The sequence below is a fragment of the Tachysurus vachellii genome, chromosome 5 (genome assembly GCF_030014155.1).
Source record: "Tachysurus vachellii isolate PV-2020 chromosome 5, HZAU_Pvac_v1, whole genome shotgun sequence".
NCBI lineage: Eukaryota > Metazoa > Chordata > Actinopteri > Siluriformes > Bagridae > Tachysurus > Tachysurus vachellii.
Genome location: NC_083464.1, coordinates 27,588,690 through 27,606,012, shown reverse-complemented (window position 1 = coordinate 27,606,012; position 17,323 = coordinate 27,588,690). Strand labels below are relative to the sequence as shown.

Below are 17,323 nucleotides of genomic sequence, written 5' to 3'. Positions count from 1 at the left end.
TATCCTATTTATTTATTTATTTATTTATTTATTTATTTATTTATTTATTTATTTATTTATTTATTTATTTATTATTTTTTTATTTTCCTTGAAATAAGAAAAGGAGTCACCAACAGAGTGCTTCTTCATCACTCCATCACTCCTGCCTCCTCATTTTCTGTGATAAATCTATGAAGTGACCTATAACAGTTATGGATAGCTCCTAGCTGCTCCTCTTATTGACTTGTCCCTCATTTCTTCATGTCCTGAGCTTACACCCGTGTCTGTTTCTCATGCTGCAGTGAGCACAATCATAAGAGGGATCGATGTGAATTGTCTAACTGCACGGATTAACACAGTTTAACAAACGTCCCCTGTACACAACTGAGATTCAGAGATGACTACTCAACTCGCATTTAGAGACAGTGTAGGATTAGATATGAGAGATTAGAGATTAAAATGATACTACTAAATGATACTACAATACAGGAGTCTGTCTACTTTACATCTATCATCATTTACAGCCTGTCTAATTGTTAGAGTAAATCCAATTAATATTTCAAATGATCTTTTTAATTCATATCCACATACACACTCTCTATATTTAAAAAGATAATGAACAACAGAAAAATGAAAGTATTTAGACTTAAAAAAAATAGTGTTTCATTGTAGAAGTTACTGTCTACACACTCCAGCCCTCACAGACACGATGCTGATGGTTAGTCAGTTGACTTTATAGCACATTACACATTGCTATAAAGTAGAGACATTACATCTTGATCCACCACCAGATGGCATTAATGATTGCTTTAATTTTTGTCAAGAGGGTCACTGATTAGTCTGTTCATTCACTGTACAGCAATTTGACTATTAATTTCACATTCAGTTTTGCTGTGACGACTGTTTTTAGGGCAGCCATGGAACAGTAGAACAGTAGGCTGTAAGTAAAGGCTTAGTAAAGGCTTATAAAGCAGATGCGTTAAAGGTCACATCCATTACAATCTGTACAGACACAGGACGAAGCTCAGTGTGCACAGAGAGAGAGAGAGAGAGAGAGAGAGAGAGAGATGTGTGTCATCATCGATTGCGCTAGTACCTCCTCCTCCTACTGATTTTGCCTGTGTGTGTGTGTGTGTGTGTGTGTGTGTGTGTGTGTGTGTGTGTGTGTGTGTATGTGTGTATGTGTGTGTGTGTGATCATAGAGAGGAACAGTGTTTGGTGATCGCTATATAAACCGCGCCGCGTCTCTTCTGGGTCACTTTGCGCACTCGAGCCATCGCAAGCGGAGCCACTTCAAGCCGATTATACTGTGACAATGGCTCACGAATGGGGATACGGAGCGAATAACGGTAAGTCTCTATCAGCTCTTCATATCACCGACTAGTGTGTACCCGAATGAACAGATGAATGAAAGATTCCCATGCACTTACGGCGCATCATGCTTCTGTGACCTTGTTCACGCACCACACGATACAGCAAAATCTCTCCATTCAGACCCGCAGTACTGAATACAGAGCAGTGCTGAATACAGACCTGCAGTACTGAATACAGAGCAGTGCTGAACACAGACCTGCAGTACTGAATACAGATCAGTGCTGAATACAGACCTGCAGTACTGAATACAGAGCAGTGCTGAACACAGACCTGCAGTACTGAATACAGAGCAGTGCTGAACACAGACCTGCAGTACTGAATACAGATCAGTGCTGAACACAGACCTGCAGTACTGAATACAGAGCAGTGCTGAACACAGACCTGCAGTACTGAATACAGATCAGTGCTGAATACAGACCTGCAGTACTGAATACAGACCCTCAGTGCTGAAATAGCTTCACAAATCCCATTTGGTTCAGATGGCTGTTAGTTTATAAATACCACATTTAACATTAGGAATTGTGCTGTGAGTGCAGATGTTATGCAAAGGTTAATGCCTCATTTTTCCCTGCAGGTCCAGACACATGGCATGAGAAGTTTCCGATAGCTAACGGACCCCGCCAGTCTCCTATTGACATTGTGTCTAGTGAGGCTCAGTATGACCCTGAGCTCAAGCCACTCACACTGCGTTATGATCCATCAGTCTCACTGGACATCATCAACAATGGCCACTCCGTGCAGGTCACTTTCGAAGATGATGAGGACAAATCAAGTAAGTTCATCATGTTTTATATCACTAACATTAGAAATGGCACCAAACTGCATTATTGTGTTAATAATGTTCATTTTACACTTACTGTTTAAATACAACATATAGTGTTAATTTGTCAGCTATTGTTAAATGAAGGTCTTTATATTGATTGATTTAGACTTGTATTTGTTGTAGTGTTTGCACTTATTAACACTATACGTAAAGTGATTCAGCAAAGTGAGAGATAACTCAGTAATGTACTGCTGTGTGCCTTGTTGTGATAGTGCGCCTAAAGGGAGCTATTTCTGCTTCCAGAGTAGATTTTTTTTAAAAATATGGGTTATGAATGCATAATTTTACACATCAGCTTCAAGGCTGGCCTGAATTAATTATGAATGAATTAATTTGGGCCAAACTGTATACCGTGATTCATCAGCATCACTCAACTGGAGAGTATAAGGTCAGAATCCTCATTATACAAAATAAAACATTTAGTGGGTTCACTTGTATATCATGGGCTATTGAGATGTCTGTACTGCAAAGGTCAATACCTGTAAATTAAGACATGCTTGTAATTTAAGACACCTGAAAAAAACAGGATCCTGCAGATGATGAGAAGTTATTCCTGTGTGTCTACGAGCTTTGTGTAGTCATATTTTCCCAACACTCAAATGCTTAATGAGGAAGCGTGAGCGGCACATGAGGTGAGACAAAAAAGTCCTAGTGAACTTTTGACTCATACTCTGTTAAACATTAAACAGTGCACCACATAAAAATGTGTCATGGGAGGAAGTTTCTGAGCACAAGTGAGAACTGTTTTAAACAAATGTGTTGGAATAACACACGGTGTCATTTGGGTAAACAAATTATAACAACATATTCACATGAATGTGTTTGTGTGTTAGGGGATGGTAGTGCTGGTTGTATCATTCCTCCATACTCCTGAATTTGTGGTTTTCTCTAACTATAGATGTTTGTAATTATGATAGACATACTTTTATAACAATTACGTGTAAATCTTTTAGAGATTCTTCTTTTCAAATGTTAAATCAAACCCTGGTTGTTTTTATGTATTAAAAAACTCCCAACAGAGTTTTAGGTTGATGTTTGAAGTCTGTAACCTCGTCAACCACTGTTGATGTAATCATCATTAATAGAGACTTCAAAGCACTCTTGTAGATCACTAGATAAGATCATGTAAATTATGGTCTGAAATTGTTTTTTTTTGTGTGTTTTGTGCTTGCATCTTCAGCTCTGACAGGGGGCCCCATAACCGGAACCTACAGACTTAAACAGTTCCATTTTCACTGGGGATCTAGTGATGATAAAGGCTCAGAGCATACAGTTAATGGAAAATTGTACCCTGCTGAGGTTTGTACCTTTTTATAGCCTACTCCATATCCTAACCCCTACACAACGTTACATAATTCAGTAGATTTTGGTGTTCTTATATATTCTCCCGTAGCATATATACACAGTTTTAGAAATGATAATGATGAAATGATTTTTTAAAGACCTAGACTACAGTGTGGGTTTTGGTGCAAATAAAGATAATTTTTATGTTCTCCAGCTTCATCTAGTTCACTGGAACACTAAATATTCCAACTTTGGGAACGCTGCTAGCAAGTCTGATGGCCTTGCTGTGGTTGGAGTCTTCTTGGAGGTCAACACATGAAAAGTTTTTTTTTTACATTGTTCTAACTTAAAACTGATATCTGAACTTGTGATAACGCTGTGGCATAAAGGACATCTCTAGTGTATTTCAAAAGTGTTCATTTCTGTATTTTACTTTCAACAGATTGGTAATGAAAACCCTCAACTTTCTAAGCTTCTTGATGCAATGGAGACCATTAAAGCAAAGGCAAGTTCTTTTAAATTTCTGCCTTTTATGTCTGATTTTGTAGATTCATTCTGAAATTAGTTGGCTAATCATAATTTTCTGGCTTTCCTCCCAGGGAGCACAGACTTCATTTGCAAACTTTGACCCCACTTTGCTGTTGCCTAGCACACTGGACTATTGGACATACGATGGCTCTTTGACCACACCTCCACTGCTCGAGAGTGTTACATGGATTGTATGCAAGAAGTCAATCAGTGTTAGCTCTGCACAGGTCCTGTCCATTAACACATTACTCAAAGGATATACTATATACTAGTAGGAAGTTTAGTTCCTGAATAAACCTTTTTAGAGTATAATTATACTCAGTGGATTTTAACCAGACTGACCACTGGCTTCATCTTAGCACTCAAGTTGTTTAAACGGTTTAAACAGTGACACAGTATGTCAAATATTTTTATTCAACTGAGCAATTGAGAGATAAGGGGCCTTCCTCAAGGGCCCAACAGTGGCAGCTTGTTTAACTTGGGATTCAGATCAGCCGTATATCGCCACTAACACTTCCCCATGTGATCTGCTGGTCTCTTGTGATCTTCTAGTCTCTCAGGCGTGTTGCACCCTTGTGAAAGTTCACACTTCACAGAGAAATGTCTTGATGGCATGAACTGATTTTTGCATCCTCATACTTTGAATATAACTTTTCATTTGCTACTTTTTATAAACCGCGTTTATTAGATACTACACAAAGATTTAAATGAGATTCATAAACTGCAGTTTGAGTCAAAATTAAGATTCAATACATGAACACTCTAATATCAGAAACTAATCTGTTAGTGTATTAAGTGAATAATTATATTGTGTTTGTTTCTTTTTTATGGAGAACAGATGGAGAAATTCCGTGGGCTGCTCTTCTCCTTGGAGGGGGAGCCGAAGTGCAATATGGTGGATAACTATCGCCCACCTCAGCCTCTGAAAGATCGGAAAGTCCGCACATCTTTGTAGTAATCTGTTCCTCTTAACACTGCCCCTGTTTTTCCATTGGAATGTTTCCCTGTCATCTGGCAAGAGCACTATTGAGTCTTTGCTTTTTTGCGCTACACTTTTTACATATAGTCAAAAGAAGATTAATTTACTTCTGTACTTTGTGGGTATAGTGCCTGGCCCATCATAATCAAGATTCACCAAAACATACATACAAGCAAACCAAAAGTCCAACTCTATTCTGCAGGAATATATTAGAAAAGCCCTTTTTTACATGAAGTTGGCTATCGGTCATAAATACCACCAGTAATCTATTTCAGCCTGCATCAAGATCATGGCAGCTCAGCAAAACCCACCACAAGATCCCTAAAACGTTCTTTTTCACAGATATAACACTATGCAAGGCTTTAGATCATGAATTGTTCTAAGGAAATGACCGTTCCAGGTTTCTTGGAGAACTTCATATAGTTCTTCTTCCTCTTGGTCGATAAGGATGAATCCTAATTTCTGTTTCTACTACAACTAATAGAGCAGAAAAAAAGAGATAAAATATATGCAGAGTACTGTATGTGTGTAATGGCATCATACCTACACTAACACACACACACACACACACACACACACACACACACACACACTTAACAGCTCCCTCAGAGGAGCAGTGTGCTGGTTAATGCTTGAGTATCCTTTCGAATGTGATGTCTGGAACAGCTTAGAACTGTGAGCTGTTCTGTAAGAGTGCACATGTAGTGCATGTTGATATCTAATAAACACATAGTTGCTGCTGAATTGTCCTTAAAATAAGGGCTTATGCAATATATACAGTACACACTATTTTCCTACAGATCAGTCAGCTCACTAAAACATGCTAATTCAGCAAAATCTTAGGTTTTTCAGGTTTCCTTCCTTTTCTCACTTTGACATGAAATCACGGGACCAGACAATTTGTGTTGATTAGTTAAAAGTGTCAGATGTGTTGATTGTATTAGATTTGAAATGTATGTAATATACTGCTATAAGAAATTTTAGGACTACATTATGCTAATGCTAAATTAGTAGAAGAGTTTAATTAAATACGCTATGCATAACATAATTATATGTTTTAATGTCAACTTTTGTGCAATAAATAAGACAGCTAATAAAAAAACCAAATAACTTGTCATATTAAACTGTTTGATCTATATGTATATTTATAGTAATTGAATATTTAAAAAGGGGCACGGTGGCTTAGTGGTTAGCACGTTCGCCTCACACCTCCAGGGTTGGGGGTTCGATTCCCGCCTCCACCTTGTGTGTGTGGAGTTTGCATGTTCTCCCCGTGCCTCGGGGGTTTCCTCCGGGTACTCCGGTTTCCTCCCCCGGTCCAAAGACATGCATGGTAGGTTGATTGGCATCTCTGGAAAATTGTCCGTAGTGTGTGATTGCGTGAGTGAATGAGAGTGTGTGTGTGCCCTGCGATGGGTTGGCACTCCGTCCAGGGTGTATCCTGCCTTGTTGCCCGATGACACCTGAGATAGGCACAGGCTCCCCGTGACCCGAGGTAGTTCGGATAAGCGGTAGAAAATGAGTGAATGAATGAATGAATGAATATTTAAATAAAATGCTTAGCACTCATAACTAGTGGCAAATGTTTCTTAATGGTTCTTAAAAAAACTTGTATACTTGATGGCATGGAAAAGTGGATACACAAACATTAGACACTACACACTCTTATGTAAGAGTGTAATGCAGGCTTGTTAAAATCACAGGATTATGTGATGCTAAAATAAAAGAAAGATAAATCTTGTCATATCATGTGAATGTTATAACAAAATGAAGGTGGAAAGATTTTAATGTGATACAGTAACCTGCAACATCGATGTGTAAAACAACTAAAACATTTTCACTTGTACAACAGTAATTATCAACCAAATGACATCAGTTGAGTGATTTTGATTAACCTGAAAAAAGCGCTTCTACTGCATCTACTGTAGCTTCTTAACGTCCTATTGATTCTGCTGAAGACGTTCCACATGGATAATGCCAGGGATCTCATTGTTGAAAGTTACTTGATCAGAAAATGGTAGAAGATAATTTTCAAAACATTAGATGTACCATAGAACAGTGTGAAGGTTATTATCATCATCATCAAGTAAAGAAAATGTAGCACAACAATGAAGGAACCAAAAACAGGAAGTGCAACTATAAAAAGTTCAAGATTATTGCCCTGCGATGGGTTGGCACTCCGTCCAGGGTGTATCCTGCCTTGATGCCCGATGACGCCTGAGATAGGCACAGGCTCCCCGTGACCCGAGGTAGTTCGGATAAGCGGTAGAAGATGAATGAATGAATGAGTTCAAGATTATTATTAGACTCCTATTTCAATGTGTTTGTATTTATCCCCAATGAACAATCTGAGGTGACTGAAGTGACTGGTTAGGAAAATCTCCGTTAGATAGAAGAGGAACAAACCTTGAGAGGAACCAGACTCAAAAGTAAACCTCATCCTCATTTGGGTGACACTGGAGGGTGTGATTATAAATTGTTAGAAACACCAGAGAGTTTTATTATGGATAATCAGACAATTGAGTATTGATGAGGAGGTTGTTGTCCTCAGAATGTCCAAAAGGTTTGTGAAGCGGAATCCAATTGGAACTGGCAACTTCTGGTTTCACCCTGCATGCCAAAACAATATATCATAGTCTGTCTGGCATATGGCGTAGGGGGAATAGACATAAATCTGTTATTATACAGAAAAACACCTAATCAAGACCCACACAACACCACACCCAGCATGATACTGACCCCAAGCACAAATCCAAAGAATGACTTCAGAAGAAAAGGTCAGTATTTTGAACAGGTCCCATTAGTCCAGGTCTAAATCCAACTGAATTAAAAGCCCTGTGGAATGATTTGTATAGAGCTGTGTACAGGAAATCCTCACACGGATAAATTCAGGGCATTTTTGAAATATAGAGTGGAATACAATTGTCAGAATGTTGGTAGACTAGTTCTATTGTGTTGTATTACAATCAAAAGGTTATTTAAATTGTATTTGAAAAGATTTTTTCCTTAATATCTTTAATGTGTCTTTTATATGCATTTTGTTTGTTCCTGTACCACTTTAAATGTGGAAAGAAAATACTTATACGAAGGCATGATTTTGTTTTATTTCAAATCCTGTTAAACATTTGTGTGTTGACGTTTAACATCCAATGGTGTTACTTTTCCTTTACAGCCAGTTGCTTAGTTGTATACATTTGAATTTAAATGAGACAGGAACTCATTTTCCCAGGAAGTCTGTTTTCATTATTTATTTATGTCCTATGCCATAACACGACATAATGCTATTATTAGGCTGAACATATAAATGCCTTTGTCATTCATCACCTCGAAAAACTACATACAGCCTACAACACTTCACACTGAACACATAAGAGACAGATGGCTGTTACTCTTCAAAAGTCATGTAACACGTGCATAGATTACATAGACAGTGAAAAATACCATTAAGGACAGTCTTATTAAAACCTCTCATATGTAAGGAACAGAGCATAATGATGTGACCTGTTGCCTCTGCAGGTTAGGTCATTGCAGTTAATAGAGCTTAAAATAAAGACTCAAACACAAGTATCCCCTAATTATAAAAGACTTATTGCATATTTTACTATTTTCTAACATTCATTTTAGCAATTCGGCAAAAAAAAAATGCAATTTACAATTTTCTAATAATCTTAACTAGTGTATAGAAATAATATATAGAAAATAATTCTGAATTCAAAACAATTATTTTTCTTCTTATTCTTCTTTCGGCTTTTCCCGTTAGATGACACAACAGCGAATCATCTGTTTCCACCTAACTCTATCCTCTGTATCCTCTACTCTTGCCCCAGTTAAATTCATGTCCTCATTCAACACATCCATATATCTCCTCTTTGGCCTTCCTCTTGACCTCTTACATAGCAGCTCCATCTCCAACATCCTTCTACTAATATAACCATCTCCCTCCTCTGTACATGTCCAAACCATCTCAATCTATCCTCTCTGACCGTGTCCCCAAACAGACAACCTGAGCTGTCCCTCTGATGTGCTCGTTCCTAATCCTGTCCATCCTCGTCACTCCTAAAGAGAACCTCAACATCCTCATCTCTGCCTCATGTCTTTTCCTCACTGCTACAGTCTCTAACCCCTACAGCAGAGCTGCTCTCACTACTGTCTTCTACACCTTTCCTATGATTCTTGCTGACACTCTTCTGTCACACAACACTCCTTACACTTTTCACCACCCACTCCAACCCACCTGCACTCGCCTCTTCACCTCTTTTCCACACTCCTCTTCACACTGGATGGTTGACCTCAAATACTTGAACAAATTTAAAACAATTCAATTCAATTAAATGTCTTTTTATTTTACAAAAATTCAGATATGGGACTGTTGTGGTTATAACAGTCCACCACATGTCAGACCACATAACTTCATTCTGTCATTACCTTCCTGTAACTTCACACCGCATCATGTTTACTTTTATTAATATCACCTATAAATCATATCATATATTTATTATCTGTTAGCATTACCCCATATCAGTGAACTTAGCCACATAGTTATTAGCTATTGTGCAATCTCCCTGCATTGTACTTGTGGCACAAATAATCACAAACATGTAGACTGGATGGCACCAAAATGAACATAGCTGGAAGCTGATGTTGATGCAGGCACTGATTGTTCTTCATCAGTGAAATGGGTGGAAGATATACAAACTATACAAAATAAACAAACTCTCAGTCAGCAGATACCCGAATTTCAGCAGGACTGTTCAGTCATAATACAACATGAAATTTTCTCTATAATGAGAAAATAAGTGTCTTCATGTTGTATACTATTTTATTTAAAGAGTTTGTTTTCGGATACAATTATATTTGTAATTATACAACAAAGGGAACAGCACCAGACAGGACAGATGAGGTCTCCTTACAATCAGCTGCGAGTACCATCCACACTGAGATCACTGACCTGCAGTTTAAGGAAAAGAATTAGCAAGCTGTGCTGGACCAAGGTGATTGAACCAGGTGAAAAACCTCAGCCATACCAACAATGGGCTCTTCTCTTTTGTGTTCAGGGAACCGCTTCTGCACCTTGAAAATGAACACAGAGAGAATGAGGAGGAGCTTCAGCCCCTCAATCACAACACCAATTAGAGCCTAGGCCCTTTCTGGACTGCCATAACACCCAATATCTTTTTCACTACATTATGTTCATATTCATATACACACACATCACTGTACCATATTCAGTTACTACCTCTATGGTTGATATATTTATTTCTACTTAAATTGTATCTGCCTTTTTTAGTTCTTTACTTTATTTTTATTCTTTACCTTAGTGCAATTTGCTATTTTGATAAATAAACAGCAAACAGCATTTCACTACATGTTGTTCCGTGTATGAGACAAATAAAATTTGAATGTAATTTGAATTTCAATCTGAATAAACAAAATAGTTTATTTTTAACACTAGCCTTTTGTCACTAGGTTTCAGACGCTGAAGACTTATTTCAAGGTTTGAAGTTTTTGGGACTGACCAAACAAAGTGCCGCGGTGAGGCAAAGGCGAGTGAGGATCCAAATGCAGTTCAATCTTTTATTAATCCAAAACAAGAAACAGGCAAACAGACAGGCAGGCAGGCAAAACAGGGCAGAACACTGAGCAAACAGGAGACAGGAACATAGACACAAACATTCAACAACGACCAACACCAGGGAAGTGAACAAACAGAGTAGATATAACAAACAGGAACCAATCACCAAGCAGAGACAATCAGTGACTAAGACAACACACCTGAGGGAGAGATGGCGTTCAATTAGTGTCCATGGTAACCAATGAGTGGGCGGAGCAAGCAATTAACAGCAAGGCAGGCCAGCAGACAGAAACAGGGCAAAACACAGACAGGCTCATTACACAAAGTACTGCATACTCGCAATTAAATTAGAAAACCTCAACCTTTATGGAAATTGTTAACTGTCCGATCTTAATGTGTCATTTATCCAAAGCAGGTGCACTTAAAGAAGAAACCCATAGGAAAAGACACTGCTATCATTCTATAAAACATTAATATGTGCCTAAAGTTCTTAATTAGAGTCCTAAAGATTTTGGCTACTAGAATTTAGTTTTACTATAATTAGAGCTTATTATAATGTATTATATATATATTCGATTTCCTTTGGGATGTAACTGAACACAAGGTTCAGAGCGTGAATATGGAGCCAAAAACATATAATTGCAATAATTTAATTTATTTCAATATAATTGCTACAGCAATAATTTGACTTCTAGTTTTAAAATAAAATAAGCCCGGATAGAAAAAATCACAACCTCATCACATGATCTTCAGGCTAATACCTATCCCTAACCTGTTTCCAATCATGTTTAAAAGAGTACCCTGGCTAATCTCAATGCTGACCAGGAAGGCCACCGCTGTGGTGAAGAAAAAGAGTGATATCATTGATATGACTGGTTGTTTGATCTGAACAATGTTTGACATTCATTGTAGGGCTTTGGAGATACAAGAAAACAAATCATATGAACAGAATGAATTTACAGCGTTGGCTACTAGCTGGCAATAGCTGGGAGGAGTCAAATGGTACAGGAAGACTACCCTTGTTGTAATAATCACAAGAATGACTTAAGGTAGATACAAAGCTCAGACCAAGACTTGCTTGATGCGCTCCATAATTGCATTTTATCCAGGATTCAGAAATGTTTGTGATGAAAGAGCAATTTCAAGCCGTAGTGCTCAAAGTGTTTGAAAAGAAAACAGCAGAAATTCTATTTAAGTACATTCTTAGAGAACAAAGAACGAGTGAAAGAATCCAGTGAATCACAGGTAATCTACACGCTTTCATGTTTCCATTCTCAAGTCTCACCACTACCAATGACTTTTGTCTTGACACAACTCCAGTGCAGAAATGACTGGGGAGCTAAGGCTCAGACGAACACAGTGTGGTTCCTGTAAAGGAATGTCTTATACCCTGGTCTCATTAAAATGTTTCACTCCTGCCATCCTGACCATCCAGCAGCATCAACACACAAAGAGCCCCATTTAGCTCCTAGTAACAGGGGTAGGGGTCTGAAAGTCAGCTGATCACTAAAGGAATTCCTGTTCGCACTTTTCTTCCTTTAAATATCCAGGACCCTCAGTGTTATGTTGCAAAGTCTTGCGTCAACATTGTGTATGTGACAATTCCCAGACTTTATCTGCCAGTCCTTATTTGTGTTCTGACATTTTTTTATTTGCTGATCAAGCTGATCCATTTTGTGACCTATGCTGGATTTAATAAAACTAGAAATCCTTGAACATTTTTATGCTCAAGAACACAACACTGGCTCTGCACTGGTGTTGCTGGAATTTTAACTCACAACACTCCACTCCATCTCCAATCCATAGCCTACGCCATAGGGCCACCAATGTTATATTTGGCTCTAGAATATTATTTTGCTGTTTTCATGTCTGAATACACAAAATTCAGTACAAATCCTTTAAGTCCAACAAGAAGTGTTAAATGAATGAGATCAATTTAAGTTATGTAGTAATGTATCCTAGAAAACTTGACACTTCTTTGATGTAAGTCCAGGTCCAGGAATCACCACTGCCTAATTCACATGTCAGTGCAGAGCTCATGATATAGGGGGTCTTGGTGTTATGACAGGTGCTTGAGAGGAGGCAAACAGCTGAGTGCATGAGAGAGACAGATATACACAGAGATTATGGCTAATGTTCCCTTCTTTACATGCAATTCTGAAACAGATGTCTGTCTGTATGTGACAACATAGTGGTCAAGTTAGGACTCTCACTGCTGGGTTCAATGTTTCCTGACCAGTAACTGAACCCAACTGGTACCGACCAGTTGGGTTCAATTACTGGTCAGGAAACATTAAAGGCTCAAGGTGCCACTTTTGGTCACTTGAACCATCCATCGGGTCCAAGGGTACATGAACCACGGCTTCCTAACAAGTTGGGATGTGTGAATATATTTGGGATATTCTGTAATGCACTGAAAAACTATTGAAGTTAAATATTCTCAAAAATTTTAGTAAATTTAAAAATCATTAAAAATCAAAAGATTTTTAATATTTAATTTTAAATAAAATAAAATAAAAAAACAAGAAAATTTAATTAGCAAATTTTAACTTCTTGTAAATTTTACTCTGACGTAAGTTAAACAAAATACACACTTTCAAAGTAACACAACATAATTATTACTTAATTCTCACTAACACCTTTTATGGTTCCCATTTATAGTACGGATTTAATTTAGCCTTCATAAAGTCTGAAATGGTAGAACTCAACATGACTGCTCCACCAAGATCTTGATTATTATTTCATTATTAATAGCCATAGACCTTCAAGGTACAAGAAATATTAAGTACAAAACAAGAAATATTAAGTAAACAATCCATCCACAACAAAATACAAAATTAGATCATGTTAAACGTCTGTGTATGCATATGCAAGCTGGGTTTAGAAATCATGCTCCAATTTAGTTCTTATAAATATTGCTTCATTTTTGGTTTGTTAGATCGTGCAAAATAATATTTCATTTAATACATTACAGTAAGTAAAATATACACCTTTTTTCATTTTTGCAACATATTAAAATAAATCAATTTATGAACTTAAAGCAATTAAGTAATTCTTTTTAATTGCTTTATTTTTGGAAAAATCACAGACTTGTTTTTTTTTTTCATATTTACTAAAGCACAAAATAATTTTATTTCAGTGTATATATGTGGAAAACTATTTGATTCTCCTCACCATGACTGACACAGACAAGCTTAGAGGCACTGATATATGGCCCATATGAAATTACAAACTCATCTGACTCACAGGCTCATAAAAATGGTTAGTCAATTGGTTAATAAGATGTTTCTTACACAGAATGAGTAGATTTCCTGCTATGGTGTATTACATAAGAGCAGTGCCTACGGAATTATACACAACATTTATCTGTTTAATTTGGATCCGCCAAAGAACATTCAGGGTCAGCGCTTCATTGTAACGGCATATTCACACAGATGCCTTTCCTGCAACAGTGTGCATTATGTATTACATGCTTCTGAAATACAAATGAGCTCTTGATAAGGCAATTAGCCAGCTAACATTTAGAAGTTTCAGATAAACATGCTGTGTCTCTTAGGGAATGCAGAGCCTCCAGTCCAATGGTTGTCCAAGGTCACGCTGAAGGCCACAGAAGTAGTTACAGTACATTGAGACTGCAGGCACCAGGATTTATTTCTGTATACACATCAGGAACAATCAGGAAACACAAGCTAACATGTACATGTGCCAGCAAAACCCAAAGTCCTTGAGTACTGAAATACAAATATGCAGCATGTGAGTAATTGTTTGCTGAGCGGTTGGTTCTATGATAGATATCGGCACCCAAATGCCCACATTTTATAAAGCAGTGCATGTGTTTTTCAGTGACATTCTCTCAAGTGTTCACACATTGTGGCAAAAACATTTTAGTGAATAATTACATTGTGTTTTGTGACTAACACTAAGTTCATAGAGCCAAATATACCAGTGCATAGTTAACACAAAGCCATGAGTCTTTGAACAAACAATAACTTACCTGTAGATATAAAGTCATGTGTTTTCTTTATCGCTACATGCCAAGATAAGACATTAACTGGATAACTGGAAGTTTTGTCCTTGTCTTTACTCATACAGTGTCACAGTTTACAATTTTGTATGATATACAAGGTTGTAGTTTTTTTTTACTTCCTGTTAAGATTTAAGATTGCATTTTCTCATCCTGTTGAAACAGAAAACACTTTATTCAGTTAGCTATTTTTACTCACACATAATCTATGTAAATTAAACTTTATGTTTAACATATTTTTCTAACAAAAACAAATGTGTGTCAAACATCAGTATAAATGTTATTACATATTAATCCCTGAGCATCCAAACAACCCTTTTCTCAAGACCACTAATGGATCTCAAGGGAAAGTTAACTTTTTATTCCAGTGATTGGTGGATTGATTACTGCTATGCTTACAGTACATGAGAGCTCATACAAACTATTCCAGACATTTTCCCAGTAGATGCTACAAATATGTCCCCCTACTTTTTGTTGCAGTTTCCCATAGGGAAAGCTAAGCAAAGGTTTAAAAACATATAACAAGACTTAGAAAATGTTTTGCTGAGCACTGCATGATTATACATGCCAATTACCTTTCTCTTTCCAATTAGCTAACCTTTCTTGTCTCCAATTAGCTTATGTCTCTTCATCATTTACTTTCTTGTTCGTTTGTAAACTTGAAGGCTGCGCATGATGAGTCTCTTAGCGCACATACCATGGACAGCAGCTGGTGTATCTGAGTGGGGTAAGGTTTCTCTGAACTCTGATCACATTTCCTGCTACTCAAAAGGTCATGCAGAGAAGAACTGAGACATCCTTAACAAGAGGGCACAGAAGTTAAACAAAACACAAAACACACTTTTCTCTAAAAACCTAATCATATTAGAATTTTTTTAACTCTTACTGAGGGGTCCAGAATTACATTCCTACTACATAATTTCTGATGTCAATATAACATCCACATGCATGCCAGGGCCAGCAGAACATACTCCAGAGCACTGCTTCCGCTCTTTGGACAAATGACCTATAAGCAGTTTCTTGCCGAGGTGTGGTCTATTTTATTATTTTATTTCAAATTAAGGCGATAAAAAGGCCTGGAGTTGTTTTCATGTGATGATTTTGCATTTGGCAGTTGTTCTTGAGGACTCACAACCTGGTGTCCAAAAGAGGTGTCAACGCAGGTGAAGTAGGCCATCGTTAAGCTAAAAACACAATATAGTTATTAAAGAGATTATGTTATTAAAGAGATAACAGAAACTCCCCATGGAGGACAAATGAATGTAATTATATAATTTCACTTATACTAAAGGTAACTGTAAAGTCTGACAAAGCATCTTAATGGAGGAAACACTGCATTTGATGATGTTCATGGTTTCCAGTCTTCAGGCAATCATTGACTACAACTGATTTGCATCCAAGTGTTAAAAATAATTAAAATTAAAATAAAACTGTTGGTTTGTATAATTCCTTACATACTTGGAAAAATAATGTAAATAATGAATGTAATTCCAAAATGAGCAATGAAATATATTGGTAAAAAACTTTTTAAGTCTTTAATTAAAGCTGAACGTCCACAATTCTTATTGTCAGATATTATTGTCTGCACTCATCAAATTTATTGTGGTGATGTACAGCAGCAAAATTATATAAAAAAAATGTTTTCACTCTTCAATACATCAACATAGTCACCACCCACTCTGGGTCTCCTCTTGGAGCCTAGTGGACATTTTCCCCAAGGTGCAGAGCGACCATGGGGTTGCTGGTAGATGCTTTGGGAACATTTCCTTTAAGGGCGTATTTCCTCCTCGGACTCAGAGGTGCTCTGTGCGTGTAGTAGCTTGCAGTGATATGGTGCGTTGTACCGTGTATCATGTGTTTGTTTACATTGCTGCTTGTGTTTTGTTTTGATGCACGTCTTGTCTTCTCCTGTGTCATTGGTTGTCTCCCTCATGTGACTTTATTACTCTCACCTGTTTTCACTTAGCCCCTTGCATTTTATACCCTAGTGTTTCATTTGTTCAGAGCAATGTGCACAATCAGTTTGTCACATACACATGGCATTACCATGCCTGATTTGTCTGATCAACTCAATTCAATTTTGTATAGCGCTTACAGACATAGAAAAATATTGATTACAAATTTTATATTAATACATTTCTGAGCCTGATTCAAGGGTGGCAAGAAAACACTTTCTGAGATGATATGAGGAAGAAACCTTGAGAGGAACCAGGCTCAAAAGGGAACGAGTCTGTGTGACACCAGAGAGTGTGATTATAAGTAATGTCCTTCTCTGTATAGTCAAGTGGAATTGTGTAAACAAGAGCTCCTGTGCAACTTATAGCTCAGTGTAATTTCTGAATTATGGACTTAACACTAATTCCAAATACAGTAAACCCAAATACATAACCAACCGTCACAACAGCAGTCCCATGGGTCTCCATCCATGCAGAACCTTCCCCAAACTGTTATCTCTACTATAGTGTGATTAATTGCTTCCTGATTTTTGTGCTCAATCTTTGCATAGTTTGTTCTTGTTGTTTATACAGTGATCCTGAAGTTGTTTATCATTTTGGATTTCTGTGCTTATCGTTCGTTATAGACTACATTTGTCTCGGCTTTCTTCTACATGGCACACACACACACACACACACACACACACACACACACACACACACAAGCACACACACACAAACACATCTTACTGTCATGTTATCACTATTTAACACCTGTAGCCATGGTCATATTCTTCAAACATTGCTGAAATATTTTTATACTGGT

The 17,323-nt window shown here is 37.4% G+C and overlaps 1 protein-coding gene across 2 annotated transcripts; it reads left to right on the top strand.

Moving 5' to 3' along the window:
- The first annotated feature begins 1,142 nt into the window (after positions 1-1,142).
- On the top strand, positions 1,143-6,091 carry LOC132846274 (carbonic anhydrase-like). Of its 2 annotated transcripts, none has more exons than XM_060870918.1 (7): positions 1,143-1,328; positions 1,928-2,125; positions 3,357-3,475; positions 3,675-3,767; positions 3,903-3,969; positions 4,064-4,215; positions 4,827-6,091. In XM_060870918.1, the coding sequence occupies exons 1-7, from the start codon at positions 1,295-1,297 to the stop codon at positions 4,941-4,943; spliced, it is 780 nt and encodes a 259-aa protein (XP_060726901.1). In that variant the 5' UTR covers positions 1,143-1,294; the 3' UTR covers positions 4,944-6,091. The 2 variants fall into 2 exon arrangements, with proteins under 2 accessions (XP_060726901.1, XP_060726900.1); XM_060870917.1 differs by having other exon boundaries at positions 1,145-1,328; positions 3,903-3,965; positions 4,060-4,215.
- Positions 6,092-17,323: the final 11,232 nt, after the last annotated feature.